General features: G+C 37.4%; 1 protein-coding gene across 1 annotated transcript; it reads left to right on the top strand.

Annotated features, from left to right (window-relative positions):
* The first annotated feature begins 14,256 nt into the window (after positions 1 to 14,256).
* On the top strand, positions 14,257 to 16,722 carry LOC130053650 (uncharacterized). The gene is made up of 3 exons (XM_056161024.1): positions 14,257 to 14,277; positions 14,429 to 15,739; positions 16,192 to 16,722. Exons 1-3 carry the CDS (start codon positions 14,257 to 14,259, stop codon positions 16,720 to 16,722), a joined length of 1,863 nt encoding a protein of 620 aa, XP_056016999.1.
* Positions 16,723 to 19,241: the final 2,519 nt, after the last annotated feature.

Raw genomic sequence — 19,241 nt, 5'->3', positions numbered from 1 at the left:
TGTGTGTACATACGTCAGAATTTGATGAGTACACGACTTATGCATGTTTCTGCTGTATGTGTATACGTCAGGATTTGATGAGTACACGACTTATTCATGTTTCTGTTTTCCTGACTAGATGACCTTGGACATCTGAATTTCCCCTCAGAGTGTCGGACTTTTCCGGAAGATTTGCATTATTAAGTAATTGGCTTCGGCTTTTGTCGATCACTTTGTATCCACATGCGCACGCATTACAATGCAATACTTTGTTTACTATTTAAACTACCTCCATTTAAAATCATTTCCATTGAAAATTAACTTTTATTCAAGAAGCATCATGCTATACTTCAATATTTATTAAGTAAACGCTATTTTTAGTCGCATAGGACATACTGCATTTGTTCACATGGTTCTTTTAATGTGATTACACTCACCAGTATATTAATTGTTACTTGATGATTAGAATTTTATTTCTGTAGGCTACTATATCAATAAAAGTTTCTCAAGGTTTCAATAAACTAACGAACGAACAAACGAACGAACGAACGAACTAACTAACTAACGAACGAACTAACGAACAAACTAACTAACTAACTAACTAACTACATTGTAACTAACTAACTAATATGACTGCATTACTCAGATCATCAACTTGAATAATTTTGAAGGCTACCGATAATCAACAAGGATGTTCCCCATGATACGCCCACTTTCTACGTTCTCATATCGTTATTGTTAATATAAGCTGTATAAAAATTATCATTTTCTTTATCTAGATGAGGTTGATTATATCAAAGAAACTGATACACACGCATTAAACCTTTAATACCGGTATCGAGAATGAGCAAAGTCCGCTGTTCTCGATATTCGGTCTAAAGTTGTATCGTAATAGATACCCGACTTTACCAATTAAGATCTAGATAAACTTTAAACAGTATACCTAGTATTTCAATCTTCATAAGGTGTTATTTCTTAAAGCCAATGCACAGAAGATTTGTATTGCAGGGAGTTTTCACAATGTCCGCCAATCTTAATTACACGAAACATATTGAGTAATGTTAACATCATAAAATGTTATAAGCAGAATTAAGGAGATTTTCAAATTTAGTTGTTTTGAAATTGCAATAGAAATACGAACATTTCAGCTTTGGACCAAATGCAAGAGTAAGGATGGACTCGAGTAAAAATTTCCCCATAGAGATATACAACTGTACATTTTAGGAATAATTAAAAAAAAAAAGAGGATAAATTCATAAATATCTCTAGCATGTTGATTTCAAGTATTCGCTGCTCATTGCCAGAGTAATCCCAGTAGATATGCATGTATTTAAATTGTGGCGGTCTAGTCAGGTAATTAAATCGTGGCGGTCTAGTCAGGTAATTAAATCGTGGCGGTCTAGTCAGGTAATTAAATCGTGGCGGTCTAGTCAGGTAATTAAATCGTGGCGGTCTAGTCAGGTAATTAAATCGTGGCGGTCTAGTCAGGTAATTAAATCGTGGCGGTCTAGTCAGGTAATTAAATCGTGGCGGTCTAGTCAGGTAATTAAATCGTGGCGGTCTAGTCAGGTAATTAAATTGTGGCGGTCTAGTCAGGTAATTAAATTGTGGCGGTCTAGTCAGGTAATTAAATCGTGGCGGTCTAGTCAGGTAATTAAATCGTGGTGGTCTAGTCCGGTTTTGGCATTGTCTTTTAATTTAAATTCAAGAATTTGAAGTACCAAAAAAAAAAAAAAAAAAAAAAAAATCAGTTTTTCTATATTACATGTAGGTGAAATTATGATAAAATGAAAACATCTTTTTAATATTAATCATCTATTAAGTGAATTACGTCACGTTTAAGCATGTTTATCTAAATGAATATAATTTCGGTGAAAAACACAGGCCCAATATACATGTATTATCTATGTCGTGTATCTTTTTAGTATTTGCATTTCTGGAGAAAATCGTTTATCCTAATGTTATCTATGGCGTGAATTGTATGGTACGTAAATCTGATCGTATTGTATGTAAACCTGATCGTATTGTATATACATTTAAATCTGATTGTATTGAATGTAAATCTGATCGTATTGAATGTACATCTGATCGTATTGTACGTAAATCTGATCGTATTGTACGTAAATCTGATCGTATTGTACGTAAATCTGATCGTATTGTACGTAAATCTGATCGTATTGTACGTAAATCTGATCGTATTGTATATAAATCTGATCGTATTGTACGTAAATTTGATCGTATTGAATGTAAATCTGATCGTATAGTACGTAAATCTGATCGTATTGAACATGTATGTAAATCTCATCGTATTGAAAGTACATCTGATCGTATTGAAAGTACATCTGATCGTATTGAATGTAAATTTGATCGTATAGTACGTAAATCTGATCGTATTGTATATAAATTTCATCGTATTGTACGTAAATCTGATCGTATAGTATCCGGTATTGCTCGTTCTGTATCCGGTATTGCACATTCTATATCCGGTATTGTCCGTTCTATATCCGGTATTGTCCGTTCTGTATCCGGTATTGCCTGTCCTGTGTCCGGTATTGTACATTCTGTATCCGGTATTGCACATTCTGTATCCGGTATTGCACATTATGTCCCCCTCCCCCTCCCAAATGGGGACATTCAACAATATGTAAGGTGAAGATAATGAACAGTGATCAATCTCATAACTCCTATAAGCAATACAAAATAGATAGTTGGGCAAACACGGAACCCTGGACACACCAGAGGTGGGATCAGGTGTCTAGGGGAAGTAAATACCCCCTGTCGACCGGTCACACCCGCCGTGAGCCCTATATCTTGATCACGTAAACGGAGTTATCCGTAGTCATAATTAGTGTGCCCAGAACGGTCTAAGGGTCTGTATGAAACATGACCTAATGATAGGTTGTATTGCCAAACTAGATTGTTATAACGACCATAGAATTTGCGAAATGCTGACTTTAAACGAGACTGTTGAAACCCCTGCACCATGAAGTTGTTTTTCGGTAGCGTACCTCGATTTAAAAAATGCTAAGAAATTTTGCGCATTTTGCTGCAAGATTTCCCTGTCCCTTGTGTATTTCATTAAGGTTTGGTGCTACATACTAGCGCTCATGGTTGCGAAGAAACAACCTGTAGTTTCACAAGAAGCATGAATTAGCTGTGTAAATTGTCCAGCATTTTCACAATAGTTGAGCGTGGATAAAGGAGCAGCAAATCATCAACATGATTGATGTCTACCCCCCGTGTTTCTATTATGGCGGAATGTTCCCCCAAACTCTGATCCAATTCTTAAAATGACACGTTAAAAGTGCAGCAATGGATGGTTTCTAATCAGTCCGGACGTTTGGGACCTTGCGCTTAGGGCGATATGAATTGGCTATTAAATGCCCATATATATGCTTGTTCTGAACAAACAGACTGAGTCGACTAAGTTTAGATGCCCTCTCCTTCCGTTGATTAAGTCAATGGATGAATTTTTAAGTATAGATTACTTGGGATAGATCGAAGCGTCTCCTTTACATTTATATAATCAATTCAGCACAGCCTGACATGTTGTACCATTAGTGAGCGTATTTTCTTCTAACCAACGTGCAATGTTAACGTGTTTTATTTCATATAAAAATGGGAGCAACCTTTACGAAAGCAAAACAAGACTAAAGTGGCTCGCTATATACAACAAACACGCTTCGTGTCAAGTGTGCCGGTGTGGGACGTGGAATGAAATTTATTGTTTATATTTAAGTTCTACTTTACAGTAGTTTCTGTTGGGATTTCTGGACTTTAAATTTAATGTACTATAATACTTATCAAGATTTATACGCACATTGTTTACAACTAAAATGCATTCATGAGAAAATGGTTTTCATTACAATTTGTAAAGGTATCAAAGGCAAAAGTGTTTGAAATATAGATACATGTATATAAAAAATCCTTGATGTTTGGCCTTTTTCATTATTAAATTGAAATACAAGTAACACATCCTCTATAAAAGATGTCTATTCGTGCTTATAAATGACTGAACTATTTTTGAAATATAAAGAAATTATGTTTTTAAAATTGCGCAAAAATTTATTTACTCCGGGGACCGTGAAAATATCTGGCGCAAACTTAATGCTGTATATACGGTATAGGCCAACGTGAAAATAATCGACGCAAATTTAATGTTGTTAATGCGCTATCATGTTATGTGAAAATAACCGACGTGGATTTCAATGCTGTATAAAAGGTATAGGTGATCGTGAAAAAACCCGGCGCGAATTCAATGCTGTACATAAGGTATTAGGTTAACGGGAAATTAACCGGCGCGAATTTGATGTTATACACAAACGGTATAGGTTATAGTGAAAATAACCGGCGCAAATTTAATGTACATGTATAGGTTTTATGAAGGCGGAAAACGTGAAAAGTGCATGGCCAGCTCTGCATCCTACATGTATCATCCTTTCTTACTATTGTCTCAGATATCACCTATATCCTTGTCTCAGATATTACTATATTTGTCTCAGATATCACCTGTATTCTTGTCTCACATGTTACCTATATATATTTGTTTCAGATATCACCTATATTCTGGTCTCAGATGTCACCTATATATCTTATTCTCAGATTTCACCTATATCCTTGTCTCAGATATCACCTATATTCTTGTCTCAGATATTACCATATTTGTCACAGATGTCACCTATATTCTCGTCTCGCATGTCACCTATATATCTTTTTTCAGATTTCACCTATATCCTTGTCTTAGATATCCCCTATATTCAGGTCTCAGATATCACCTATATTCTGATCTCAGATATCACCTTTATCTTTGTCTCAGATATCCCCTATATTCAGGTCTCAGATATCACCTATATTCTGATCTCAGATATCACCTATATCCTTGTCTTAGATATCCCCTATATTCAGGTCTCAGATATCACCTATATTCTGATCTCAGATATCACCTTTATCTTTGTCTCAGATATCACCTATATTCTTGTTTCAGATTTCACCTATATATCTTTGTAAGATTGTCATGTTTGTTAAACACGCATATTTGTACATCATCTCTGTGATATTAATTAATTACTTTGAAACTTTGCTTGTTTTACCAGCACTGTTGCTTTCTTTTCAGACAAACTGATTTAGAGAATGAATTAGACTATGTATATGTTTCAATGCTTTATGAAATTTTGTAATAACCATTGAATTTGTTTAAGAGTATTACAAATTTCATTTTGGCGAAAAGTTTAAAACACATTGTATATATACGCGCACATGCGCATTGTCTGCGTGTGGTAAAACCCAGTCTAACACTTGGAAGTAGACATCAAGTTACGTTTACCTGAATTACAGGAAAGCACACCATCCGTTATGAAATCAATCTGCTTGTTTTGCATAAGCTGTATCCATTTCAATGAGCATGCGTGACAGTCACACATGTGCAGAGCTGTAGTAACTCTACACGTATTCCTTACCGCGGCAGTCAGTCTGCTTGACATCACTACATCTAATCTCTTATATGTAATCGGAATTTCCTCCAAAAGATCATGTTCTGTATGAATGTTATCTAGAGTTACGGAATTGATTACTGTTCGTTATCCTCACCTTTCATAAATACGCCAAGGGGATTGGTTAAGGAATGTTGAGACTAAATAAAGTACAAGTTTTTATATTACGTGTAACTACATTCGGATTAATAGTATTTATCTCACATATTTACACTGTGTTTGCATTGCTTTATGTAGAATACGAAAACTGAACTCCATTGATTAAGATTATTACAATTGGAATATATATCGAAGGCAAAAACACTGGAAATGTGCACATCTGTCCGTGTATGTCTTACATATTCGATGCAGCACACCCTTCTATACGACGGTTAGCTCTGCTCTGGGAATCGGAACAAAGTATTCTAAACAAGAGGCCATTCCTTTCAGATATATAGGTGAAATCTGAAACAAGAATATAGGTGATATCTGAGACAAAGATAAAGGTGATATCTGAGATCAGAATATAGGTGATATCTGAGATCAGAATATAGGGGATATCTAAGACAAGGATATAGGTGAAATCTGAAAAAAGATATATAGGTGACATGCGAGACAAGAATATATATATTAACCAGATAGGGAAAAAATCACGTTTCTCTAGATCGCTTGTCCAAATTTTACTATCATTGCTTTCTATAAATTTCAACGAAGAAATATTATTTTAAATTTCTTTTACGAAGCCATTTTCGGAAACTTATCAATTTTCTCTAGTGCAGTTTCTACTTGTTGCAGATCTGTAGCTATCTGGGAAAATATTGAGACCGACTGGAAAGCTACAGATCCACCCTTACAAAAACCTTCGATACTCGAGTGACCTAAAATACAAATACGGAAAGGAACCGGGGGTGATTTGACTGGCTACCTGGCATTGTTACGTCAACAAACAAAATCGGGGTCTTATGGGGCTTTAATGAATATTTGAAGGTACATATGTATGTTTGAACACAAGTATTGTGGGAAAATATGGTATGGAATATTTTTAAATATTCAATTTTTCAGACGGCGATGCACAAATACAACGATATAAGGCTTCAAACGTGCGCATTTTTTTCTGGGTCGTAAATCGAAGGTTTTTATAAGGGGTGGGTCTGTAGTTCTCTAGTCTGTCCCATATTTCCCAGAGAGCTACAGATTCTGTTCACCATGAAATTTATCCCACACGTTACACCAAGAATCCCGCTAGTAAAATGGTACATGGATTACATCGTGTATTTCCAGTGAAAATATTCCCCAAGGCACTCATGTTAAAGTAATGTTAAGGAGGAAAAACTTTAAGAATATCCTTTAAAGAATTGAAAATCAATAGCTGCAGTTCATCCCAGCGACTAGTGCATTCTACTTAACGTGTTTTAATCTACAATGATATTCACATTTTCAATGTTTTTGCCTTTAATATCTGTACAAATTGCATTGATAACCATTTCCTCATGAAAACAACGCGCGTATAAATCTTGATAAATATAGTAGGTTTATTTTAACGTCTGGGATTTACGACGGAAGTGAAAGTAGACTGAAAATATAAACGAAAAATTTGAAAACACATAAAGATAAGACATGATCAAAAAAAACTAACGTTAAATTTTGATAAAAACGGTCGTTGAAAAGTGATCAACGTTCAATTTTGATCAGCATAATGCATTTTTTAACGGCTGCTTAAATGTTAAGTACATAAATGTAGATGTTTGAGAGAGAGAGAGAGAGAGAGAGAGAGAGAGAGAGAGAGAGAGAGAGAGAGAAGAGAGAGAGAGAGAGAGAGAATCATTATTTCCCAGGCAAACGAAATCTAATCCCCAAAAAGGATTTCCTTATTCTTTTCCCAAGTCTCTCCTCCCTTGGAGTTGAATCCTCTTTGGGTTATAATTTATCAAGATAAGAACAAAGACAGTACACTATCTAAGTAAAGAAGTTTTCAACTCAATATTTAGATTAATATATACGTGTACATACTGTAAAACACCCCCCCCCCCAAAAAAAAAACCCCAACCAAAACCCAACTGTGCTTGAAGAAGAAACAGGAATATGCAAAAGAGGTGAAGACTTATATTTCAACATTGAACTATATAATGTTTCTTGCAATCCATATCTCAGTCAGGAAGTAGGTGTTATATTTCATCATTAAAAGATTGATTGTTTGTTTGTTACATTGGTGTGAAGCATCGCAGAAATGAAATTCATTTCTTAAATATATAAAGCCCGGTTGACTGACTTTTCCTATCAATTAGCTGTGAATTAACTTTGAGTGAAATATATTTGTCACGAATTTAGTGCAACGTTTACGTAAAAGTCGACACATGATGACTTCATGTCATTGTAGAACTGGAAGTCGGCGATACCTCATTTCACTACCAAACATCTGATATTGCAATATCCCAGCATTCTTCACAATAAAAAAAACCCAACTACAACAAAACAAATCAGGGAAGGAAGTCATTCCTTTCTGAGTTCAAAGAATGCTTGTTGGCAAACACAAGAAATATTAGCAAAATGGCCGACCTCAGATGAATCAGACAAAAAACGTAAAGGTGTGTTGTAAAAACAGAAAAGTAAAGGTTTGTTGTAACAACAGAAAAGTAAAGGTTTGTTGTAACAACAGAAGAGTAAAGGTTTGTTGTAACAACAGAAAAGTAAAGGTTTGTTGTAACAACAGAAGAGTAAAGGTTTGTTGTAACAACATAAAAGTAAAGGTTTGTTGTTACAACAGAAAAGTAAAGGTTTGTTGTAACAACAGAAAAGTAAAGGTTTGTTGTAACAACATAAAAGTAAAGGTTTGTTGTAATAACAGAAAAGTAAAGGTTTGTTGTAACAACAGAAAAGTAAAGGTTTGTTGTAACAACAGAAAAGTAAAGGTTTGTTGTAACAACAGAAAAGTAAAGATTTGTTGTAACAACAGAAAAGTAAAGGTTTGTTGTAACAACAGAAAAGTAAAGGTTTGTTGTAACAACAGAAAAGTAAAGGTTTGTTGTAACAACATAAAAGTAAAGGTTTGTTGTAACAACAGAAAAGTAAAGGTTTGTTGTAACAACAGAAAAGTAAAGGTTTGTTGTAATAACAGAAAAGTAAAGGTTTGTTGTAACAACAGAAAAGTAAAGGTTTTTTGTAACAACAGAAAAGTAAAGGTTTGTTGTAACAACAGAAAAGTAAAGGTTTGTTGTAACAACAGAAAAGTAAAGGTTTGTTGTAACAACATAAAAGTAAAGGTTTGTTGTAACAACAGAAAAGTAAAGGTTTGTTATAACAACATAAAAGTAAAGGTTTGTTGTAACAACAGAAAAGTAAAGGTTTGTTGTAACAACAGAAAAGTAAAGGTTTGTTGTAATAACAGAAAAGTAAAGGTTTGTTGTAACAACAGAAGAGAAAAGTAAAGGTTTGTTGTAACAACAGAAAAGTAAAGGTTTGTTGTAACAACAGAAAAGTAAAGGTTTGTTGTAACAACAGAAAAGTAAAGGTTTGTTGTAATAACAGAAAAGTAAAGGTTTGTTGTAACAACAGAAAAGTAAAGGTTTGTTGTAACAACAGAAAAGTAAAGGTTTGTTGTAACAACAGAAAAGTAAAGGTTTGTTGTAACAACAGAAAAGTAAAGGTTTGTTGTAACAACAGAAAAGTAAAGGTTTGTTGTAACAACAGAAAAGTAAAGGTTTGTTATAACAACATAAAAGTAAAGGTTTGTTGTAATAACAGAAAAGTAAAGGTTTGTTGTAACAACAGAAAAGTAAAGGTTTGTTGTAATAACAGAAAAGTAAAGGTTTGTTGTAACAACAGAAGAGAAAAGTAAAGGTTTGTTGTAACAACATAAAAGTAAAGATTTGTTGTAACAACAGAAAAGTAAAGGTTTGTTGTAATAACAGAAAAGTAAAGGTTTGTTGTAAGAACATAAAAGTAAAGATTTGTTGTAACAACATAAAAGTAAAGATTTGTTGTAACAACATAAAAGTAAAGATTTGTTGTAACAACAGAAAAGTAAAGATTTGTTGTAACAACAGAAAAGTAAAGTAAAGATTTGTTGTAACAACAGAAGAGAAAAGTAAAGGTTTGTTGTAACAACAGAAAAGTAAAGGTTTGTTGTAACAACATAAAAGTAAAGGTTTGTTGTAACAACAGAAAAGTAAAGGTTTGTTGTAACAACAGAAAAGTAAAGGTTTGTTGTAACAACATAAAAGTAAAGGTTTGTTGTAACAACAGAAAAGTAAAGGTTTGTTGTAACAACATAAAAGTAAAGGTTTGTTGTAATAACAGAAAAGTAAAGGTTTGTTGTAACAACAGGAAAGTAAAGGTTTGTTGTAATAACAGAAAAGTAAAGATTTGTTGTAACAACATAAAAGTAAAGGTTTGTTGTAAAAACAGAAGAAAAAAGTAAAGGTTTGTTGTAACAACAGAAGAGAAAAGTAAAGATTTGTTGTAACAACATAAAAGTAAAGGTTTGTTGTAAAAACAGAAGAAAAAAGTAAAGGTTTGTTGTAACAACAGAAGAGAAAAGTAAAGATTTGTTGTAACAACATAAAAGTAAAGGTTTGTTGTAAAAACAGAAGAAAAAAGTAAAGGTTTGTTGTAACAACAGAAGAAAAAAGTAAAGGTTTGTTGTAACAACAGAAGAGAAAAATAAGGGTTTGTTGTAACAAAAGATGAGAAAAGTAAAGTGTCCATTGTGTTCATTAGCTCAGTGTAGAAACTACCCTCTTCTGTTAGGGAAGTGTTAAATCAAACAACCAAATCTGTAAATGGAATAAATACTCGATCTTCAAACAATACCGGATATTATACATATGAACCTTTTTTAACATAATTATCAACTTATTTACCGACGAAAACGAATTATTCACCAACGACAAAAATTACTTGCCGATAGTATCAGAGTACTTCTTGTCCATAACAAATTACTTACCGATTACATTATATTACAGGCGGTAAATAAATTATTCATCAGTGACAGCAAATTACTTACCGTCGTGTGCATATTAATGACTGGCCTCCTGGAATTACTTAATGTCGGCATCAAAGCTCACGATCAGCGTCATAAGTGTCCATTCTTAGTACTAACTTATTTTTAACATGAGCATTGAAAACATGTCCGACTATTTACATTCTCCCTGTTTGTCATAAAGTTATGCAGAATCAACATATAGTTCTTAAGGAAAAAGTAATTATAGTTCTACTGCTAGTAATGATTTGAACCTTACTAAGAACATTCGTGGGCTTTTTTTATATAAAAAAATAATTCTAATGGTTTCTTTATTTCTTCTTCCGGTTTAGAATACATGTAGGTCCTCAGTTTATCGTAAGAGGCGACTAAATGGGGCAGTCCTTAGGATGAAACCGCAAAAATCGAGGTCCCGTGTGGCAGCAGGTGTGGCTCGATAAAGACCCCTCCCTGCTCAATGGCGATAAGCGCCGAGCATAGGCCTAAATTTTGCAGCCCTTCACTGGCAAAGGTAACGTCTCCATATGAGTGAAATATTCTCGAGAGGGACGCCAAACAATAATCAATCTTTTGTTGTTTTCCCTGGTGTGATATTCATCCTTTAAGATATCGACGAAAAGAAACAAAGAAAGAAATACTGTCATTGAATGCTGATCTGTGATTCGTGAATTCGAGTCTAGTAGGTTCTTGTTTAATTTTCCTTGGTGATCTTCTCTCAAAACTGCTTTTTCTCCACTAAATAAGGTAAAGTTGAAAGATTATACTTTTAGAATATGATTGTACTGAATACATTTATCCCCCCGGTCCACTTTCTCTCGTGTGTTGTTCCTTCTTAAATGTGTAGGATTCAAATAGTGTGCTGCACTTTACCTACCTACAAATTAATGATAATGGTAAAATAAATTAACTATTCACAAACAAAACGTGATCACTTACAAAAACTGGGAAACATAACCAATCATTATTTATGTATGATGAATTGTCTGGGACACCCACCACCCTGGAATACGTCTTTCCTGATAGCAGCTGGTGAAGTTAAACATTGTGGTTAATGTTTTTCAGATAGACAGTAAATAGTAATTAACCCCGTGTTACTAAACTCCATCATACAGCTAGAAGGAAGAGGATGGTGGTGGTGTAAATCGTGTAACATTTGACTTCATATTTCAGACTCTTTTAGATCACCGAGCCAAATAAGACAAAAAAGAAAGAAACGCATTACTATGTAAATATACCTGGTCTCGATATGAGTTGATTTCGTTTAAGAGCTTTTCTACGAGAAAACCATGCAAAATGTGATGGAAGCAAGGTTGTCGGATCAACAACATATTTTGAGTGTAATAAAGTACATCAATATCAAATACTGTGGCATATTTTTTTCGGGGATGTAGTCATTGGAGAGGGATTTACAGTCATGTTACTAAAAATAGCACTTTTGTTCTGACAAAAGAGTAAAATTATGTATATTTTACCATTTCTATTTAAAAATTCTAACAGGTTATTGAAAATGGATTTTTAAAAATTGACACAGTTTGTAAAACAACTGGATATACATATTCATATTGTTTAGTGGGACTCTAAAAATTTTACTTCCGTTTAAGTGCAGAAAGGTCACAAATTTAGCACGATTCCAGATTTTGATAAATTGCAGAAAATGATAACTTTTTAATCTACTAGTAGTCAAAACATAACGCTTTGATTTATTCAAAATTACTTTCATCTTATAGAGAAGAAGTATATTTACGATATATCAAAAATCTGTCTTTGGACTCTCGATTATAGTAAATATAATAATACTTCAAAGTTGGGTATTTTTTCTTGCTTGTAGAGCTTTTATTCTGGTAGCCACCTAAACCTGTTTGCCATGCATGGTCCTTATTATCTTATTAAGTCTTATATAACTTTATGATTTCACATCAAATGACCAGAAGTATGTATCAATCATTTTTTGTTGCTATGGGTCTTGGTTGCCATGGTGAAAATTTGAAAAAAAAATATAACGTTTTAAAAATAATAATATGCATCCTATGAATAGTTGTAATTTAACAAAATTGATATATGTGTACTTTTAAAATGCAATTTTTAAACACAAATTTCATGCCAATTTATATTATGGTATATATAATAAATTCTTTATTTAGACAGGATAGCACAATTAGTATAAATGACTTGTTTACATTGTGGTCCTACAGAGACTTAAATATACCACAAGTAATTGGATCATATTTTTTCATAGATTTGCTTTTCCTATGGATACAATAAGGATAAATCTATTTTTAAAATCTGACTGGTTATTGAAAACATTCTGAAATAATCAAACTCAATCGCAAATACTAAGCCAGACAGCAATGTAGATGTAAATGTAAACATGTTTTGTATAAACATTACTGAACCAACTTCTATATTGAATAGCTTAAGTGATTTATAGTGAACTGGTGTTTATGCTGTAATATAAATGTAATCAAAATTATCAAAAACACAAACATACAAATTATATTTAGTGTTTGCAGTTTTGTTTATTTCCACAAAAAAAAAACACGTTACGTTGATTATGTTTCAGAGGATACCAGTTGTGATGCGGAATCAGAAAACCACAGTGTCATGAGTGTAGTAATCCGTAAAACCGAATCACAGTGTCATGAGTGTAGTAATCCACAAAACCGAATCACACTCTGTGAAATCCACAGTGTCATGAGTGTAGTAATCCGTAAAACCGAATCACACTCTGTGAAATCCACAGTGTCATGAGTGTAGTAATCCGGAAAACCGAATCACACTCTGTGAAATCCACAGTGTCATGAGTGTAGTAATCCGGAAAACCGAATCACACTCTGTGAAAACCACAGTGTCATGAGTGTAGTAATCCGCAAAACCGAATCACACTCTGTGAAATCCATAGTGTCATGAGTGTAGTAATCCGGAAAACCGAATCACACTCTGTGAAAACCACAGTGTCATGAGTGTAGTAATCCGCAAAACCGAATCACACTCTGTGAAATCCACAGTATCAAAAAACGAAACATTGATGGGTATATGTTAGACATGCATATTGTAACCAAATATCGGCGGAACACAGTCAATCTGTATATAACATATAAGAGGGACGCACATTGTTTTTTTTTTGGTAGACCTTATATTCAATGTTGGAAATACTTTTGATTTTAATGCAAGATTTTATGAATCCTCGTAGATATATTAATTTTGCAAAATACCTATGCTAGGTGATCGGTTACCAGAGGTTTTGTGCTAGGTGATCGGTTACCAGAGGTTTTGGGCTAGGTGATCGGTTACCAGAGGTTTTGTGCTAGGTGATCGGTTACTAGAGGTTTTGCGCTAGGTGATCAGTTACCAGAGGTTTTGCGCTAGGTGATCGGTTATCAGAGGTTTTGCGTTAGGTGATCGGTTACCAGAGGTTTTGTGCTAGGTGATCGGTTACCAGAGGTTTTGCGCTAGGTGATCGGTTACCAGATGGTTTTGGCCGAAAGAGGTCTTTAAGGTCGACCCTATGCGGACACCTTCGGATTTCAAAGATTCCCTCAATACTGCAGCTCGACATGGCCATTTCTAATTTTTGACAAGCGGGACCCCCCCCCCCCAAAATTTTTTTTAAAAAAAACCCATAAAAAATAGATAAAGAATTTAAAGGGAATATTTCTGCTCAAAGTAGGGGAGGGTCACAGCTTTAAATATAATTCACTGGATTGATCTTCAGGTTTACAAGTGGAATTCACAATTTCCACTACTATTCACCACTGATATGTTGCCGACCAGTGCCAATCTTCATAAATCCCTGTCAATGACCCCCCCCCCCACACACACACACACTAAATGATGTCAAGGCCATGTGTCAGGGTAATAATGTCCTTAAAGTTTATGTATTAATCCCATGTAGTGTTGACATATTCTGCATAGAGTAAATCAGAACTATATCACTTTGCACAGAATCCTATTAATCTTGGACTCAATGATTAAATATTTCAGTATATACAATTATTGATTCAAGTTTCACGTATACCAGACCTCCAATCTCCCACCACACGTATACCAGACCTCCAATCTCCCACCACACGTATACCAGACCTCCAATCTCCCACCACACGTATACCAGACCTCCAATCTCCCACCACACGTATACCAGACCTCCAATCTCCCACCACACGTGTACCAGACCTCCAATCTCCCACCACACGTGTACCAGACCTCCAATCTCCCACCACACGTGTACCAGACCTCCAATCTCCCACCACACGTGTACCAGACCTCCAATCTCCCACCACACGTATACCAGACCTCCAATCTCCCACCACACGTGTACCAGACCTCCAATCTCCCACCACACGTGTACCAGACCTCCAATCTCCCACCACACGTATACCAGACCTCCAATCTCCCACCACACGTATACCAGACCTCCAATCTCCCACCACACGTATACCAGACCTCCAATCTCCCACCACACGTATACCAGACCTCCAATCTCCCACCACACGTATACCAGACCTCCAATCTCCCACCACACGTGTACCAGACCTCCAATCTCCCACCACACGTGTACCAGACCTCCAATCTCCCACCACACGTATACCAGACCTCCAATCTCCCACCACACGTATACCAGACCTCCAATCTCCCACCACACGTATACCAGACCTCCAATCTCCCACCACACGTGTACCAGACCTCCAATCTCCCACCACACGTGTACCAGACCTCCAATCTCCCACCACACGTATACCAGACCTCCAATCTCCCACCACACGTGTACCAGACCTCCAATCTCCCACCACACGTATACCAGACCTCCAATCTCCCACCACACGTGTACCAGACCTCCAATCTCCCACCACACGTGTACCAGACCTCCAATCTCCCACCACACGTGTACCAGACCTCCAATCTCCCACCACACGTATACCAGACCTCCAATCTCCCACCACACGTGTACCAGACCTCCAATCTCCCACCACACGTATACCAGACCTCCAATCTCCCACCACACGTATACCAGACCTCCAATCTCCCACCACACGTGTACCAGACCTCCAATCTCCCACCACACGTGTACCAGACCTCCAATCTCCCACCACACGTATACCAGACCTCCAATCTCCCACCACACGTGTACCAGACCTCCAATCTCCCACCACACGTGTACCAGACCTCCAATCTCCCACCACACGTATACCAGACCTCCAATCTCCCACCACACGTATACCAGACCTCCAATCTCCCACCACACGTATACCAGACCTCCAATCTCCCACCACACGTGTACCAGACCTCCAATCTCCCACCACTCCTTTGTTTATCAGTGGTAACGATACACTGAAATCCATTTAAAATCCTATGAATAATCAAACTATTCATGTTCATTTGATGGCAAGCTTACAGTTACATCTTTCCATAAACAGAAGTACAATGTCTGTCATAGTGAGTAAAGCTGCATGTTGTTTCTTCACATTGTATGTGCATGCCGTGCTAAACTAACCGCAACTACAAGATATGAAGACATGAACGCGGGGGGGGGGGGGGGGGCTGGTTTCAAGTCCTCAGACAGGGTATATCTGTATACCTAGAAAGGGAGGATATATATATCTGTAATATAAAAAAGAAAAACCTAGAGCCGGGGGTCGAGTGCCTCTTTTAATGCATGAAAATACAACGACGCACGTGCATGTTCGCATCCCAGGGCGAAAAGAGAGGCGACGGTGCCCCAAGAAGAACAGGGAGGGACGAGTGGGTGCTCAGTAACTCCAATTCCTGCAGGAGGAAGTGCGACACAGACTGGAGCCAGCCAAGCCCATCCTACCCAGCAGAGCCTCATCTGCAGCAACTGTCCAGGAGGAGGAGTTACCGGTACATGGACCTTCCTTCACGGAGTCTACTGCCAGACCTTCCAAACCTACCACAGCAGCCTCCAGCAGCAGCATCAGTTTCAAGAGACCCAGAGGATCTGGACAGGAGGAGGATACCATCACCCAGGATGACGTGATGGATACCCTGCAGGAGAATGTGAAGGAGTCAGAGGCTATACTCAACGGTTTGGTCCAGCCTCCAGCAATCACCCCTGAATCGACATTTGCCAACTACGTGAGGGACTGTCTTCTCACCATCTCAAGGCTGAAGTTCAAGAAGGCCAGGGCCAGCATCAACAATATTCTCACGCGGCTGATGGATGAAAACATTGAAGAGGAAGAGGAGGACCTGCCTACCTTCTCTGCTAAATGTCGGTCCGCCCCCTTTTGGCATCACAAGCACCAGCCAAGCCCAGAGCGACATGTTTCTGCCGGACCCTAGACAGTGGCATAAGAACCCGCCCACTGGCACTCCTTGGCAGTCACAGAACAGGGAGTGGACGGCCAGATACCACCACCAGAAGCAGCCTCACTCGTGCTTCCAACAGTCTCAGACGTCATTGCAGCAGCCACACTTCTCCTACCAGCCACCACGGTCCTTGCAGCAACAGAGTAGGAACTCTCCCGTCTTCCATACGCTGACAGCACCAGCCACAACCCATGCCTTCGTCTCTACGGCCATCAGTAGTGCAATACACGCCATAGACCAGATCAAGCAAGGCAGCAGCTCTCCAGCCCCGGTTGTCACTTGTGCAGCCATTGTTGTTACCGTGTTCCCACCACAGTGTCTTCAGCAGCCAGTTTCACCGACTTGGTCAGCAACCTGGACAGTCCAGTTCCAGTGACCACCTCTCTGGATGGCACGTTGAACCCTCCACAGCCACCAGTGAACCCAGAGACTGACTCTTAGAACATTTTGTTAGGACTTCGTAATTATAATTATGTTGTACCTATTTTGAACTTTGATTGCTACTTGTAGGGAACTTTCAAGGTCTGTATTACGTATTTGTAGATAACAGTATTGATAAATGTCATTTCAAAGTACATGTAATTATTTGTATAAAACAGTATTAATAAATGTAATATTTTCCATATGGTAATGATACTTATTTGTATTAAACATTGTTACAAAATAAAATATTGCCTGAATAATGTAAAAATACTTCTTTTGTCTAATTCTTTATTTAAAAAGATTGCAAATAAAATAATGACTGTGTATTTAAAAAAAAAGTGAGAAGAATAAAAAAAACCATATTAATTGATTTAAATGTATATTTCATGCAACCATGAATTACTATGCAAGAATGATATATATACCAGTATTTGCCTAACATTAAACATGCATACGCATATTCAGGTATACACATATACGGTTACAATAATTCAAATTGGGGGGGGGGGGGTTGGGTTAAAATTAAAGGACAAAAGTCCATGCCAAAATGAATAAAGTGAAAGGCAAACATGTTTTTCGATTTCACAGAAACAATAAGACATTCATTAATAATGTTTTATACAAATAACTACTTTGAAATGACACACACAAACACACACACAATATTACATTTATTATTATTGTTATCTACAAATAAGTCATTGTAAATTACACATACAATATTTCAGTTTCTAAAAATTTTGTCTACCAAAAAGTAAAGTCTATATTAAGTTCATTCTTCACTGCAACACCAGGGTCCAGGTCTACACCATCCTGTCCTGCCAGTCCAGTGCCCCAGCTGAGGAGTTTACCCAGTGCTTGATAAGGTTCCTCTGCTTCTTGGCTTCCTTGGTCACAGTGTTGAGGATTACAACACCCTGTGTGTCTTCCAGATTCAAGCCATCTCTCCAGGCACAAAGTTTTCTTCTGGACCTTCTGGCTGGTCCAGCTGTTGGTTCTGCAGCGTTGGATACCTGCCCCTCATCAGGTTGTGAAGGACCAAGCAGGTCTTCACTATCAGCTTCACAGTCTCTGGCTTGTGCTGCATAATGCCCAGAATCAACCGGAATCTGTTGCCAAGGATCCCAAAGGCATTTTCCACGATTCTCTTGGCTCTCGATAGCCTGTAGTTGAAGATGCGCTCCTCCTGTGATAGACCACGTAGACTGTAGGGCTTCATCATGTAGGCTCTCTGGGCAAAGGTGTCATCTCCAATGAAGAAGTATGGAACATCTGTAGTGTCTTGTGGGAGATGTGTAGGCTGTGGAAACCCAAGTAGGTCTTCTTCAGCTCCATGTTTCAGCTCACTGGAGTTGTAGATCTGGGAATCAGATGTTGATCCCAGACCTTCAAGATCTGCTCAAAGGAACTTGTAGTAAGCATATACAAGGGCCAGCAAAACGATGGAATAGAACCCCTTGTAGTTGTAGTACAAAGCGCCACTGTGTGCAAGACACATAATGGCCACATGCTTGCCATCTAGTGCTTCCAGGACATGGGGGAAGTTCCACTCTGATAGAATCTGTCAGCAACTCTCTTCCACTCTGCTGGCGTACTGGGGCAGGTCAGCATCTTATCCAGGTACTCGTCCAGTATGGCATGACAAACCTCTCTGACCACTAGTGACTGTGTGTTGTAAGGTACTCTCCAGCCAAACTTCTGTGAGACATAGCTGTCACCAGAGACAAGATGTCGCAAAGTCAGGGCCAGCTTTATATCAAGGTCGAGGGCCGGTCTAAAGCGAGTGTCCTTCTTAGTGATCCTGGGTCCAACTCTCTGTCTCAGCTCAACAAACATATCTGTTGGCATGCGGAGGAAGTTGTGGAAGGAGGCTTGGTCTTCGGCTCTGAGTTCAGCCATCAGTTTGTCATAAACACCAAACTGTGGTCGCCTTGCCATCCAGGGTCTCACCGAGGTCTTTCTCTCTCTTTTTCAACTTCCCTTTCTTCTTGGACTCTTCCTTGGGCATAATGACCTAGTGCAATGCCAACTGCAGGAGGTCGTTGTAATGCATGAGAGGAGCAACAGCA

This window comes from Ostrea edulis, chromosome 3, assembly GCF_947568905.1.
Source record: "Ostrea edulis chromosome 3, xbOstEdul1.1, whole genome shotgun sequence".
NCBI lineage: Eukaryota > Metazoa > Mollusca > Bivalvia > Ostreida > Ostreidae > Ostrea > Ostrea edulis.
The sequence above is the reverse complement of the archived record's forward strand: the minus strand, read 5'-3'. Positions and strand labels throughout refer to the sequence as shown.